Source organism: Loxodonta africana, chromosome 4, assembly GCF_030014295.1.
Source record: "Loxodonta africana isolate mLoxAfr1 chromosome 4, mLoxAfr1.hap2, whole genome shotgun sequence".
Classification (NCBI taxonomy): domain Eukaryota; kingdom Metazoa; phylum Chordata; class Mammalia; order Proboscidea; family Elephantidae; genus Loxodonta; species Loxodonta africana.
This window is the reverse complement of record NC_087345.1, coordinates 41609010-41623703: the sequence shown is the minus strand read 5'-3', so window position 1 is coordinate 41623703 and position 14694 is coordinate 41609010. Positions and strand designations below refer to the sequence as shown.

General features: G+C 35.4%; 1 protein-coding gene across 1 annotated transcript; it reads right to left on the bottom strand.

Annotated features, from left to right (window-relative positions):
- Window positions 1-1019: 1019 nt before the first annotated feature.
- Window positions 1020-10047, bottom strand: LUM (lumican). Its single transcript, XM_003405251.4, has 3 exons — window positions 9732-10047; window positions 6201-7088; window positions 1020-2908 (listed from the first exon to the last, which is right to left on the bottom strand). Exons 2-3 carry the CDS (start codon window positions 7066-7068, stop codon window positions 2754-2756), a joined length of 1023 nt encoding a protein of 340 aa, XP_003405299.2. The 5' UTR covers window positions 7069-7088; window positions 9732-10047; the 3' UTR covers window positions 1020-2753.
- Between the last annotated feature and the right edge of the window lie 4647 nt (window positions 10048-14694).

The following is a 14694-nucleotide window of genomic DNA, read 5'->3' as shown; positions in this document are numbered from 1 at the left end:
TAAACTCTCCAGTATTTCCAAAAACATAGCTATTACCAGTTAGAGAACTTTTCACTAAGAAATCAGCATTCTTCTGGCTCATTTAGTGGTCTATTATTCATCTGTATTTTCTGTACTTATTAGAGCATGATAATTCCTCGCCAACCTCAAAACCTGACTACGTTATAGGTCTCCTTCACCATAAAAGGCCCAGCCCTGGTTTTCAAGTGCAGATGTCTGAAACAAAGAGGGATTTTCCCTTATTTTTCCCCATCTCCCCTCCCCAAATCAGGGTATACCCTTAAGTCTCCAGTGAGTCAGTTTTCAGAAACAAAGAACCTATTTGTACCTTTGCTTTACTCCATCCATGGGCCACTTTATTCAGAAACGGACAATATCAAAATCTTTCTTGTTAGCGAGGTGGTCAAGAGAACTTCCTATTTTAAATTCATGCTGTTGTTGACCATTTGAAAATTTAATCAATGTGAATCCTAAATCATCTGGCCCAGGAAGCTGCTGGTCTCCAGATTAGCACAGAGAAATGAGGTCCGGCATGTAGAAAGTGGGACTATTTCAGAATAGAATCCAGCAAGTGCCTTTCTCAGATGCTTCTAAAATCAGCCATTTTAGCCTATTTGAGAAAAAAGAATCTAAAGAGATAAGAGAGTGTACGTCTGCTTTATTTGGTTCTTCTCAACTGACCTTAATTATAAAGGGAATTACTGTTTTAATACAGATTTGCCTTTTAGGCTTCTGAATGGTATAATGCTTTGGATAAAGATAAATCACAGGCTTATTAGGATCTAGATCATCAGCTAAGAAAGAGGGTATGTTTTTCCTAAACATAAAGAGACAAAGCTCTTTTAAGTCCATCAAATGCTTTGTGAAAGAGATTTTATGGCACATTCTCTACTGCTTACTTGAGAGTAGGTTTCAAAGGATAGATGGTGAATTCTCATAGATAGGGAAAGGGAATTTATTTTAATTTCTTTTATAGTATAGTTTTATTGATGAAAAAATAGACTCTAAGAGACTTTAAGTGCTTCATAGCTCAAGAAACCTACCTTTATGTACAAAAGACAAGAAAACCGAAAATTCCCAGTTAATATAATACCATTCTCAAACATCTACCAGTCAACTCAGTCTTGATGATAGTCCTTGGATGATAGGCCATTTTACTATAAGATAAAGCCACTAAACATATTCTCTTAAAATGTATTATCTTTAGAGAGTTATAGTCATTGTTTTGGACACATATATCACTATCTAAACATTCATATGTGATGAATACATTTTTGACTGGACATTTTCCTCCAAATACAGAATTTCTTGTTAACTAGGCAAAATGAAAGTTATTTTTATAAATTACATATCCTACTATTTGCCATTGTATTGAATAGTTGATACCTATGTATAGAAAACTGAGAGCTGTTATTACTAGGTTATAAAATCAAACTCTATGATCCAAACACATTGGCTTCAAGACAAACTGATTTGTAAAGTCTTATTTTCAAAAAACTTACAGTCATTCAACAGTTTCAAACTTCTCTGCCACTTTTTACTTAATGACCAAGTGGTGGTTGCTGAGTTCTTATACCAGTTTCTTATTTAATTTATGCAATGGCATATGAGTCAGTAAAAACAACAACAACAACAAAAAGCCAAACCCGTTGCCATAGAGTTGATTCCAACTCATAGCGACTCTATAGGATAGGGTAGTACTGCCCCATTGGATTTCCAAAGCTATAATCTTTCTGAAAGCTGACTGCAATATCTTTCTCTTGCTGAGCAGCTGGTGGGTTCAAACCACTGACTTTTTGATTAGCAGTCAGACACTTAACAGCTGCACCACTAGGGCTCCTTTGTAAAAACAACAGGAATGGGAATAATTGAAAATAATCAAACAAGTTGTGAAATAGAAATACATATTGTATGATATATTTAAAAACTCCTTCTGAATGGATGGTGCAAGTAAATAAACTATTTAGTAGAAAATTCTATGTTAACCTTGGTAACACACTGTAGGTTAGAGATACCTTTTGACCTCTAATCTATTCTTTTATGTTTTTATATACCAGAGAAATGCATTTCACACAAAAAAAGTGAACACAGTGATGCCTTTTGCTATGTTTTATTTTGCTATTAGCTTGTTAAACATAACATGCAAATAACCAAAAAAGAAACATACACATGACTTAGAGTGAAAAATAATTCTAGAAAAGTTTCACTTGGTAAGCATGTACATTTTTAATACTAAAAATACTTCTTTAAATGTATCTGGTTTCATGAATTTTGTCTAATATTTTGCAAAATTATTGGTCTCAAGATATACCATCTATTTTTTAATGAAACAAATTTGAATATATTGCGAAGATTTAGTTCAAAATAGAAAATATCCGTATGTCATCCATGCTTTTTGCTACATTAAGTTAAGATTTAGAGATTAGAAAACTTGGCTGACTTCCATGCAACCAGTATAAGGCTATATATCTCATTTGATAGGAATCATCTAGAAAATACTAAATTTACAAATAAAGTGGTAAGTGTGGAGTCTATGTGTGTATGTGTGTATGCTTGTGATGAAATAGGCCTGCCTTTCATCTTTTCTCTAGTAAAATGAGTGGTAAAATGTTTACAAAACACTTTCCCTCAAAATTTAAAATTCACAGAAGTAAGAAACATTAAAATATGATACTATGAAAAGTGACACAAGAAATCATAGCCATAAAGTGTTGTTCCAGGATACACCTCAATATATCTGAAATTAGAAGATATCAATTCACGGTAATTTCATTTGCTACACGTAAACATTCATACATATCAGGCGGCAGGCTAGTATGGGTGAGGCGATTGCCATCCAAACGCAGATGTTTGATCTTGGAGTAGGTTAATGGTCCTAGGATCTTACAGAAACTCTTCACGTCAAACTCTGAAAAATAGAGAATGAGGAATTTTAATCAACTGACTCAAAATTATCAGTAAGACAAAATACTCCTCAAGTCAATAACACCGTTTAATAGGACTCATTCCCATTCAGAAGTCACTTGTACTATGTATCTTTGAATTGTAGACTATTCAAGGCATATTTTCAGCTGATAAAATGACGTAACAACACTTACTACAGAGCAACCATTGCAGATCAGGATTTTCAGTGAAATTTTTCAAAGAAACATAACTTCTTTATTGTATTATTAGAAATTAATTTTAGAAGGCAATAAATATATGGTATTATCTAAGAACACTTTTGAGATATTTACTGTAGCTTAAAGAAATGTAGGATTGATGCTATTGTATGGACAATCTCATCAATTAATCTTGATTTTTGCTCCTTAAATTAAGAAATGTTAGCTAGATGATCTCTGAAGAGTCTTCCATCACCAACCCACCAAGACAATGATAACTCGAAGACAAAAACCAATTCATGGTATGACCACTATCTGAGCCATGTTCTTTCTGTGACCAAGCTGCCACAAATGAAAAACTAAGACTGTTACCGGATTTCCTTGTCTATGTGCACATAAAAATTGTTGCTGTTTGCTCAAGTCTATTTTGAATTAACTTTGCTTGGCCCTTTAGCTTGTTATCTTTCATTCTCAGACTAGTTAACGAAGATCTCAATGGAAACCCAAACATACACACTGTAGTTCTTTCCTTTAAGATGCTATCTTTAATAACTCATCAGTATAATTCTAGTGATCTTTCTTATGAAACCAATCTCTGAGAAATTATGGAAAAATGGAAAAAACAAACAAACAAACAAACATGGCTTAGACAAATATTGGAACTCCATCTCTGCCACTTACCAGCTGGGTGAAGTTGGAGCATTTATTTGAGGTTCTCATTAACCTCAGGGTGTTGCATGAAAATTAAATAATTTAAAGTATGTAAAGCATTTCACAGTGTTGGTCACTATGAGTGGGAATCAACTTGAAGGCAACGGGTTTGGCTTTTTTTTTTTTTTACCATATGTTGTTGTTGTTAGTTGCTGTCGAGTTGATTCCAACTCAAGGGGACCTCATGAGTACAGAGTAGAAATGCTCTACAAGGTTTTCAAGGCTGTGACCTTTTTGAAGCAGATCGCCAGGTCTGTCTTCAGAGACACCACTGGGTGCATTTGAACCGCCAAACTTTCAGCTAGTAGTTAACTGCTTAACCATCTGTGCCACCCTAAATTGGTGTATTCATTTGTTCTCTTTTCCATGTTAATTTGTATGTGGAAGAGTTGTGATTACATCAATGCTTAGAGTCACAATTTTGAAATATGAGAAATTGTTTTTTGGCCATAGTGGTTAAGAGTTCGGCTGCTAACCAAAAAGTTGGCAGTTCAAATCTACCAGCTGCTCTTTGGAAACCCAATGGGGCAGTTACTACTCTGTTCTATAGGGTCACTATGAGTTGGAACTGACTCGATGGCACCTAACAACAACAACATATATTTCCTAATATTACAGAATCATCAGTGGGCTCTTTTTATTTTAAGAGAATGTGGGTAATTGATATGCATGATAACTATCTGGAAAAATAACCTATATTAAGGAGATGAATACAAAGAAAGACAACAAGAATGCCTGACCAAATGTCAAGGAGAAGGAAGAAAGATAACTACACATTTTGAAATGGCTACACTGTGTTTTCATTCTCAGCTTGGCACAGAGTGGTAGTTGGCATTTTTCCCACAGGCCGTGCTAACCATTTCCCACACTAATTGTTCCATCCTTTACTCATAAGAGGCCTGGTCTTTATACTTCTGAATGTGCCTGTATCTGTATCCCTCTCTTTTCTAGCTCAGAAAAGGAAGTAGCCCAGATCCTGTGGCTTACCTACCATATCTAGAGAACTTCTTCAGCTGTCAACCATCCCAAATCCCTTTAGCATTTTGGCCTGTTAGAATGTCCTTCCTCCTAACCACAAATGTTTACAGTGTGGGATCATATATTGTCACATAATGAATGTTTCTCTGGAAACAACCATAGGGGTTCAGCTATGAGAGCTTGACTATATATTGTGTTACAGTCAAGTAGCACCAGCCCTTACTTTGGCTGATGTCCAGATATAACAAAGAATGTGTGACTTTCAGAGTTTGCAATCATGGTTTCTTTCATTAGAACACCCTAACACAACTAGGAGTTACACGAAACTGTCGCAGTATTATGAAGTATCATGTTCATAAGGTACACTATATTTTTTCTCATAACAATGTCAATATCATTATACAGTACAAGGGACCCAACTTTTGTCAGATAAAGATTCAATTTTAATAAATTATTTAGCATGTATAATTATTTTATGTGTGAATCAGTTTCTCAACTGTTTTTAATTTCAAAAATGAAATTCAAAAATTATCCATGAATCAAGGCTTTTCTCTTCTACCAAACTTTTTTAAAGAGTATGGTGGGAGTAGACAATTTCAATTTCCCACCATAATCTGTATTGCTTAAATTGAAAAAGGTTCTGGAAAAGCACATAAACTGTCTGAGCAGACCAGGTCAAATCCCATCATAGAAGATAAAAAAGAAATGAACTATTGTAGCAAAAGAAGGGAAGGAGAAACTGTGAAAAAAAAACAATTGAGAAAAAGGGCTATGTAATACTGATTTAAAAATGCGCTGTTGTTTCCCACCATCAGATTCCTTTCCTTCTTAATCTTCCTCATCAGAGAACTGTAAAGGTTACACAAGCCATAGCCACCTGGATAGCAGAGATAGGTGGTGGTCAGAGTAACGTGGAGAGAGTAATATGTCGGGTACCAAGTAAAGACATCAGGGAAGACCATAAGAATATAGGCTCTGCTCTGGGGATAAGCCAGAGTGTGGTGTCAAAACCTCTGCTAGCAGTGCCTCTTCTGGACTTGTTTGTTCCTTCCTCAGCAAGACACTGCTAAGAAATAAATGTAGGACACAAATCTAAGTCATAAAGGAGGCAAATAATAATGGGTAAATATCAAGAGAAAACACAGAATGTTATTTTTAAAGAAATTAGTTTAAATTCCATGATCTTAACCTTTCCTTATCTGGATACTCCAAAGAAAAGTCAGACATTAAATATATTTACTGTGCTAGAATTCTCCTATGTTTCAGTTAGGAAGATATTTTCCCAGCATTTTTCAATTTTTTATTTATAAACAGGCCCAGACACAATATTTGTATTGCCCAGCTTTTTTTTTTTTTTTTCTATAAACTTAAGGATGCATCATTCAAAAGCGAGCACAGCTTTCTACTTACTTTCAAGTTCATTGACCTCCAGGTAATAGTTTTCAAGGTTTTCATTGACAGTTGGTATGTTTTTAAGCTTATTATAGGAGAGATCCAGCTCCAAAAGGGATGACACATTAAAGGAATTTCCAGGTATTCCACTATCAGCCAGTTCATTATGAGATAAACGCAGATACTGCAGTCCACTAAAACGCTTGAAATACTCATCAGGAATGTTGCTGATCTTGTTGTTGTCTAAGTAGAGAGTCAGGAGAGAAACAGGAAGCCCAGAAGGCAGTTTGGCTATCTGATTGAAGCTCAAGTCAAGGTACTCCAGCGATTTAAGGCCTCTAAAAGCAGCTGAAATGGCTTCCTCTTTCAACTGATTGTGCTGAAGTTGGACGAGGGTCAGGTTTACCAGTCCTTCAAAGGAGCCGAGCTTCCTAATCTTGTTGTGAGTAAGTTGCAGGTCCTCCAGAGATTTGGGAAGTGGGCTCACAGACTCTGTCAAGTTGTTGTAGTTTATATGCAGCTTCTTCAGTTGTTTCAGTTTTGAGAAAACTCTTCCTTTTATCTTGGAATTTTCTAGAAGGTTATGGTCTAGAATGAGCCACTGCAGATCAGTCACGTTTTCAAAGGCCTTTTCATCAATGTGGTCAATCTGATTGTTTCTAAGGTAAAGGTACCTGATTCCAGGAGGCACCATTGGCACACTTTTCAGTTTCAGGTCATCGCAGTACATGGCAGTTGGATAGCTTGGAGGACAGTTACATTCTGGTGCACAGTTTGGTGATGAGGGCCCATAGACTCCTATGGGGTAGTATTCATAATCTTCATAGTACTGCCCACTGGCACCACCGATTAATGCCAACAAGAGAGTGAATGTACTCAGGTTCATTTTCGCAAGTGCTTTGACTCCTAAATAAGGTGAAAACATATATAATTATAAAATAATATGTTTTCGAGAAAGGGAAATTTAATTTTGCAATGCTAAATTCATTCATGAATGTGCATTTTGCTAGTTTATAGTGCTTATTTGGTCATCAAATGATGTCTTTTTCATTTTTACTTATGAGTGAGGATGAGGGTGCTCAGTTATAGCCTGTCCAGTGGAGGACAGGTTTCAGGTTAGATTGCAGACATGTGCGCCCCCTTCTGGGGTGAGTCAGGTCTAATTGTTCCAGTCAACTTCTCTAGCTCCTTCTTTATTTAAATGCCTTCCAGCAAGAGGCCTCTGGACAGTGTTCACTGGCCACCATTCCAACGAGCCACTACTTCAGAACACCCCTCAAACCAGAAAAATGCGATGAGAAGTACAATTGTAAACTGCACACTCTACCCTACCATTCAATGTCAATTAAAATATCTCATTAAGAAGGCCTTCACTGGGAATATGGACAATCTGAGGTTTTGCCTGGGGGGAAAGTTGTTCTCATTTGAGGAGTTAGGAGAAGTACATTCTTTTAAAGTATCTGGTTATTGTTGGTTCTGAGGGAGGGGAACAGAAATTTTTGGTGTGGGTGTTTGTTAGCATACATTTCCAACTTCTGTTATATATTCCATACTTTCAGGTACATTGAAAAACTGTGTTCTGAAACTAACATTCAAAAAACATTTAGTAAAGGTAAATTATGAATTAGGAAAAGGTCACAAATTCTAAGAATTTCTAAACCTAGCAAGAGAGATAACTGGTAAAGAGGGGTTTTTTTTTGTTTTTTTTTTTTGCTTTGTTTTGTTTCTAATTTTTTAATTAAATTTTGCTTCATTCTTAATAACTTCTAAGTTCCCTACTTTCTTCATGTCAAAACTTAAGAAGATAACCGTTAATTTATTTTTGGGTTTTGGTGGCACCACATCATAGAAGCAGAGGGGGAGGTGGGAATTGAACAAAGTCTGTACTAACACTGACACTAAGAACCAGGTCTGGAAGCAAGGACAGATTTCCCAATAAGCAATGTACGCACAGGCTTACTTGTGCTTACTTACTAATTGATTTCACATGTTCTTCACCACATCTTTGACGTGGTGAAATCCATGTGAAATCATGTACTACAGATTAGTAAAAACAACACAATTAATCCCATGTGTACCTTGTTTACTGGTCGATCTGCCTTTGTGTGGAAAGATAAAACTGAGACTATAAATGTAAAACCATGTGTAATAGTCATCTTTTCAAATGAACATTTTTCTGACATGAGGATCAATAGAATATTTTCCAGTTCCTTGGGGGACGTAAAAGATCAGCAATTTAGATGAAAAGAAACCAGGGCATAAAAGTTGAACTTTTGTAGAATGAAGAGTTATGGCTGAGGATAAATTGGTAACTCTGGGAGGGAAGTAATTCATAAATTCATGTGAAGAAGAATCCATATTCCAACAGACATCATAGAATATTATACCTTCCTGTAAGAAGTATGATACATTCTTTTGGGTCTAGGTAGCTTTAGTTAAGTAGGATTTTTGTTTTCAGAAATTTTAAGCATCTTTTCTGTGTTTTCACTTGGCATTATAAAGTACTTGATTTCAGCAGATTAAATACTCAGAAAAGTTGTTAGAGACACTCATACTGCTGACACAATATACCATATGTAGCCAGGTCCTTAGGAAGTTATTCCTTAAGATGATGACGGAGGTCATTTACTTAGTCGACAAGACTTGGCCATGACAACAACTGAATAGCTCCAGAAAGACTAGGATGACATGTTCTTAGAATTCTTTATAAGTTACAGGACGTCAGCACTGTGCAGATTTGTTTTGCTTCATTAATAAGTTCCCATCTTATTTTAAATTGGATTTTCACCAAAATAGTCATGGTAACTAAAATTTGATTATTGAATAGTAATGAAAAAATACATCCATACTTTTGGTCAGAGTAAAAACAAGAGCTCTGAATTCAAAGAGTTTGTAACCATATAATGACTTCACCATGAAGCAAAAGCACAATGTCCTTTCTCCCAAGTGTTTTCCAATACCTGTGGCTATAGAAAATGCTATTTTCAAAAAGGAAATCCTATTTCCCAGAATGTCTTTACAACACTTTTAAGGCATAATTCAAAAACCAAATCTTTAAAATCTTAACAGACGAGAAATAAGCAAGCCATGTGTCTAAGCCTTTAGCTTTTATACCAACAGACAAATTCTCATTGTAAATTGTAACAATATCTATTGCAAAATACTCTGAAGACTAATTAAAACTTCCTTTCTTTACTGCTCAGTGAGGTTCTAACAGTACTAACATACATAACAAAGTAACATAAACAAGCATTTTAATTTCCATGCTTTTTCCACACTGAGTCTATATATTTTTCTCATTACCACCTTGAAGCTTTTTTATAACTTCCCTTGCCAAGGAATACAGCATACATTGTATACAATTTATCTCAAATTCATAAAACATGGAAAGCTTATTAAGCAACACGTGAAAATAAAAGTTCAAAAACTGTGGATTTACTGTTGAATACCCACTGGCAAAGTTGCTCCGGAATTTTTTCTGTTCCTGTTACAATAAATACTGTCCCAAACAGTCAGCATCCCCAGTGCTACAGTTAAAACAGCACTTACCTTGCTGTCTTGACACTGCTTTCCTTAATTCTTAAAGCAGATGCACTAAGGACAAGAATCCACCAATATATGCTGTAAACTCTGTCGGGACGGAACTGGCTGCCAGATTTTTAGTGATACAAGAGCTGAGGGGAGGGGGGAACCAGCCCAGTCACGCCAGTCTCTGAATGGAGTTATTTCATTGTGGGGATCTCGTGGTGTGGCGTGTAAAAGCTCAGCTCTCTAACGAAGTGCAGGTGGACGTGGAGAGAAAGGACAGCCCTACTCATTCCCTATGGAATGGAAGAGAGAGACGGGCTTAACTAGCCCAAATACCATAGCTTTTAACCACAAACTGAGTCCTGCTGCAAATGAGGCAATTGACAGTGAGAACATTTCTTTTACAAACCGAACTCTCTTTACTTCTCTGGTTGTGGCAACAATTAAGTACAATTCTCTCAGACCTCATTTAAAGGGTTCATATATCATACCAAAAAAAGCAAACCCAGTGCCGTCGAGTCGATTCTGACTCATAGAGACCCTATAGGACAGAGTAGAACTGCCCCATAGAGTTTCCAAGGAGTGCCTGGCTGATTTGAACTGCCGACCTTTTGGTTAGCAGCCATAGCACTTAACCACTACACCACCAGGGTTTCCTCATATATCATACACAGAACAAATACTTTCAGGAAAATGCAAATGAGAGAATCGAAGACATTGAATTCCTTTACCCTTCACTCTTGGAATCTGTACCAATTTACTTGGACTGACAATTTTTGACCAAAATGATAACCTACCTTAGTTTCTAAAACATAAAAAAATGTTTCATATGGACTTCGATACGGATGATAAATATCAATATTTTCAGTTAATGTCTCATGTTGAGGGAAGTCTTTATATGCTATTCAGGTCTGGAACTAATCAACAATATCTTGCCTGTTTCTTATTTTGTAGATTTCATTTAGGAATTCACCCAAAGCCTTACTTGGGGATATTATTCTATAGCTTAATGCCCAAAACATAAAAGAACAAAGAAAAAAATAAATGCATACTAAAGATATCACAAGGCAGTAATCTTTCACTCTGTCATTGCATGCTAGCAATAGTTTTTCAAAGCTGAAAGTTATTCAAAGTCGTAATCTCCCAAAGGTCTGGTTTGATAAATCATTCATTGTCAGTTCCTATTGCATGTTCTTAGCAAATGAGAGGTCTACTAGATTTCCTTGTCTGTTTTATTTTATGATCTCATCAGCTGTATTTATAGGACTTTTTCCTCCAAAATTTCCATTTCCTTGTGTTTATAGGATAACTCTTAGAACCAGATATTTTAAGATAACCAAATGGTAAGTGTTTTTCTTTTTAAAAATTATTTGAATATATAACTTTCTAAGCTATGAGGTCTGTTGAAAGTTACTTAATTTTCAAAACCACCAATGTATTCAAATCAAAAATTAATATTAGAGCCAATGCTTTAATTTTGCCATGAAACTGTTAAAAAAGAAAAGATGGTATTCTTGAAAGTAACTCAGGGAATTGTAAGGTGATTCATAAGCATAAAATTATATTACTCTAAATAATAAAGAAAATTATACAGAGGCCATACTTTTTCTTTTAAAGGGATTGATTAAACTTAGAAGGAATCAAGGAAAAAAAAAAAAAAGATGGATACTGTCTTAATTTCCTAGTGTTGCATAACAAAAAATACCATAAATGGGTGGCTTTAAAGAAAAGGAATTTATTGTCTCACAGTTGTGGAGACTGGAAGTCTAAGTCAGGGTTTCTGTCTAAGGAAGGGTCTCTTCTTGTCACTAGCCCCAAGTGTTTCTTGAAATTCCTTGACTTGTAGATAGTTCCTCACATAGTCTCTTCCCTTTGTGTCTGTACTGTCCTTTATAAGACACCACTCAGAAGTGATTAGGTTTAGGACCCACCCTACTCAGATATGACCTCACTAATGTAACAAAAGAAAACCCCTAGTCTGAATCAGGGTCATATTTATAGGTACAAGGGTTAGGACTTCAACATAAGTTTTGGGGGGACACGATTCAATCCATAACAGAAACCAACCAAATATAATTAAGTTGGCCTTGTTGTAAACAAAAATCAAAAAAACAAACACGTTGCCATCGAGTCAATTCTGGCTCATAGTGACCCTATAGGACAGAGCAGAACTGCCTCACAGAATTTCCAAGTTAATCCAAACTATTTTTTTTTTTTTTTTATTAACTAGGTAATAGTTAAAAAAAAAGGGCGGGGGAAGCTAAAACTAGGTGCTAGTTTCTTCCTTTATCCTTGTATATCACCCAGGCACACGCATGCACATACCCACACCTACACGTTACAACGTCCGTATGAGGTATGGACTTTCCACCCTTGCAACTGAAGATTCAGACCATTCATTTGTGATAATGAATGCCTAAGGCTGAATGTATTTCATCAAAATTCATGCTAAGATGATCGAGCTGCCCCTCAGCCCACCAATTGGATTCCCTCTGTTACCTGAGACCAGCAAGGATGATGAATAACACTATGACTCTTTCATCTACTTTTGTGTGAACATAACCCCAGATTTCCCAAAGCCTCCAGGTTTCTAAAAGCTTGACTGCTTCCTCTGCCATAACCATTCGGGAGGCAGATCGTTCTTGTCCCAGGCTAGCTGGTCAACTCTAAAAAGTTAGTCCTGCAACAGGAAAGTGATAAGAAGCCCAGGCTTTGTGGAAAAATAGATACTGATTAGAAACTTCTCAATCTATCAACAGTAAACAAGCTATTTAATCTTGATAACCCTTAGTTTCTTCATCTTTAAAATGGGTACCAGTAGTGGATGTTTCAATAGCTTCAAGGTATTTTATTTGTTTTCTGATTATTTTGTTTTTATGACATGCAATGCTATATTGAGCAAATTTTACTTATATCTTTGTACACTATTGTGATATATCTTTAGAATAAATTCCATCTTTATGCTTCAGATAAACTGTAAATTCAGTGAATTACTGTGTCATTGGACAGTGATTTATTTTACTGACTTTTCATCCAGCAGGTATTTAGCAATGCCAACATAGTGTCTCAGCTTTTGTGTGCATTGTTGCAGCCATGCAATAATCCTTACCCAGTAAAACGATTTGGATGTGTTTTTCTTTCTAGTTTGAAACATTGCATCAAACAGGCTTTGTTTTTTAGAGTCCTTCACATCTACATTTAAAATATTCAGTTCACTTACACTCTCAATGATTGGTCTTAAAATGGTGTGACAACTCGACATTGGCAACGTACAATTGTTTGAAATGTTCTGTTGCATAAGCCAAAATAAGGTAAATTATTAATATATATAAAGGCAAGGGAAAGACAGATTTCATCATATTTTTGCTCATTATTTCCATTTTGTCCACTCTCTTTGGAGAAGATTCCTCCTTCCCATATGTTACAGCTATGGATTAGAAAGAAATCTTCGAGTCTTCCTTTCTTAAGAGAATGGTCTACCACTAAATATAAGAAGAATAAATTATAACTTTATTACTGAATAAAAGATTATTAAATTTAAAATTCTAACAGCTTTAGATAGAATTTTAAAATTTATCTTGCAAAATAAGACCCTAAAGAGTACTTATTTATTTTTGTCAAACTGTGTAAGTACAAGAAAAGCTTAAGGATTTCAAAATAATGATTTTTGGGGGATGATAATTAGGTTAAAGAAATAATAACAGGTGTAGCTGAAGATAGCTATAAGAACGCAGTAAAGTTACTGAGAACAAACTGAGTTATTAACACTCAACTCTACTATGGTAGAAAATGCTAGAAAACACAAGACCACAGGCAGGTTTTCTATTAGCCATCAGAGCAATGAGATCAATGAATGTTCTGTAGCCTCTGGATAATGCCACTGTTCACTGTGAGAGAAATAAAGTGAAAAATGAAATTAATGTCTTAATATTATTATGAAAATATTTTCAATTTTGTGGAGTCCTGAAAAGAGCTCAATAACTGTACTTTGAGAACTGTTGCCCTAAACCTTTTTTATTGCTCGCTTCTTGTCACTTAGGTCTCAGTTTTCTCAGACAAAAAGTCTAACTACCCAAACTAGTCCTGAGCTTCTTCAGTCATTCTCTACCATTGTAATGTGTAATATTTTCTTACCATTTAATGTCCTCTGAAATTATGTTGGTTGTTTATTTTCTAACCATTTATTTTATGACTTTGACCACCTCGAATGCCATTTCCATGTCAATAAAGACTTTATCTGTCCCTTAGGCTTGTTTGGAGCCCTGGTGGTGCAGTGGTTAAGAGCTCAGGCTGTTAACCAAAATGCCAGCAGTTCAAATCCACCAGCTGGTCCTTGGAAACCCTATGGGGCAGTTCTCCTCTGTCCTATTAGGGTCACTATGAGCCAGAATTAACTTGAAGGCAACAGGTTTGGTTTTTTTTGGAATATATTTGTTAAGTGAAGAAAATATTTTGTCCAGAATATTGCTTGTTATTCTCAACTTGTCTACTTTTAGGTGGATTTTCATAGAAATTTTATTATATTAGAAATAATATGATCACATTGATTTTATAAAGCAACTGAAAAAAATTGATATCCTTATAATTTTGCATTTTGATATCTAAGAGTAGATAGTTTCAACATTTATCCAAGTGTTCTTTTGTAAATATCAAGCTTTTAAATGAATCTGTATAAAAAATTAATTAACTTTAAAAAATTCCATGCCCCAACAGAATCATGCTGGAATATGTAATATATACAAAGAAGCATAATATATCATTTTAAACATCAAAATTAAAAAATACACCAAGATGGTGCTATGCCACCTAAAAGTGGAAACCTGATGTCAGGCATTCAGCTTTCCTCTGCCCCTAAATAATCAATAATCAATGTGTTTGTGTGTGTGTGTAGGGAACACACTCTAGTGATTAAGAATGCTTTCTAATGTATCTACTGTGTGATCTTGGGCAAGTTGCTTTGTCTCACTTTGACCATCTTTAAAAT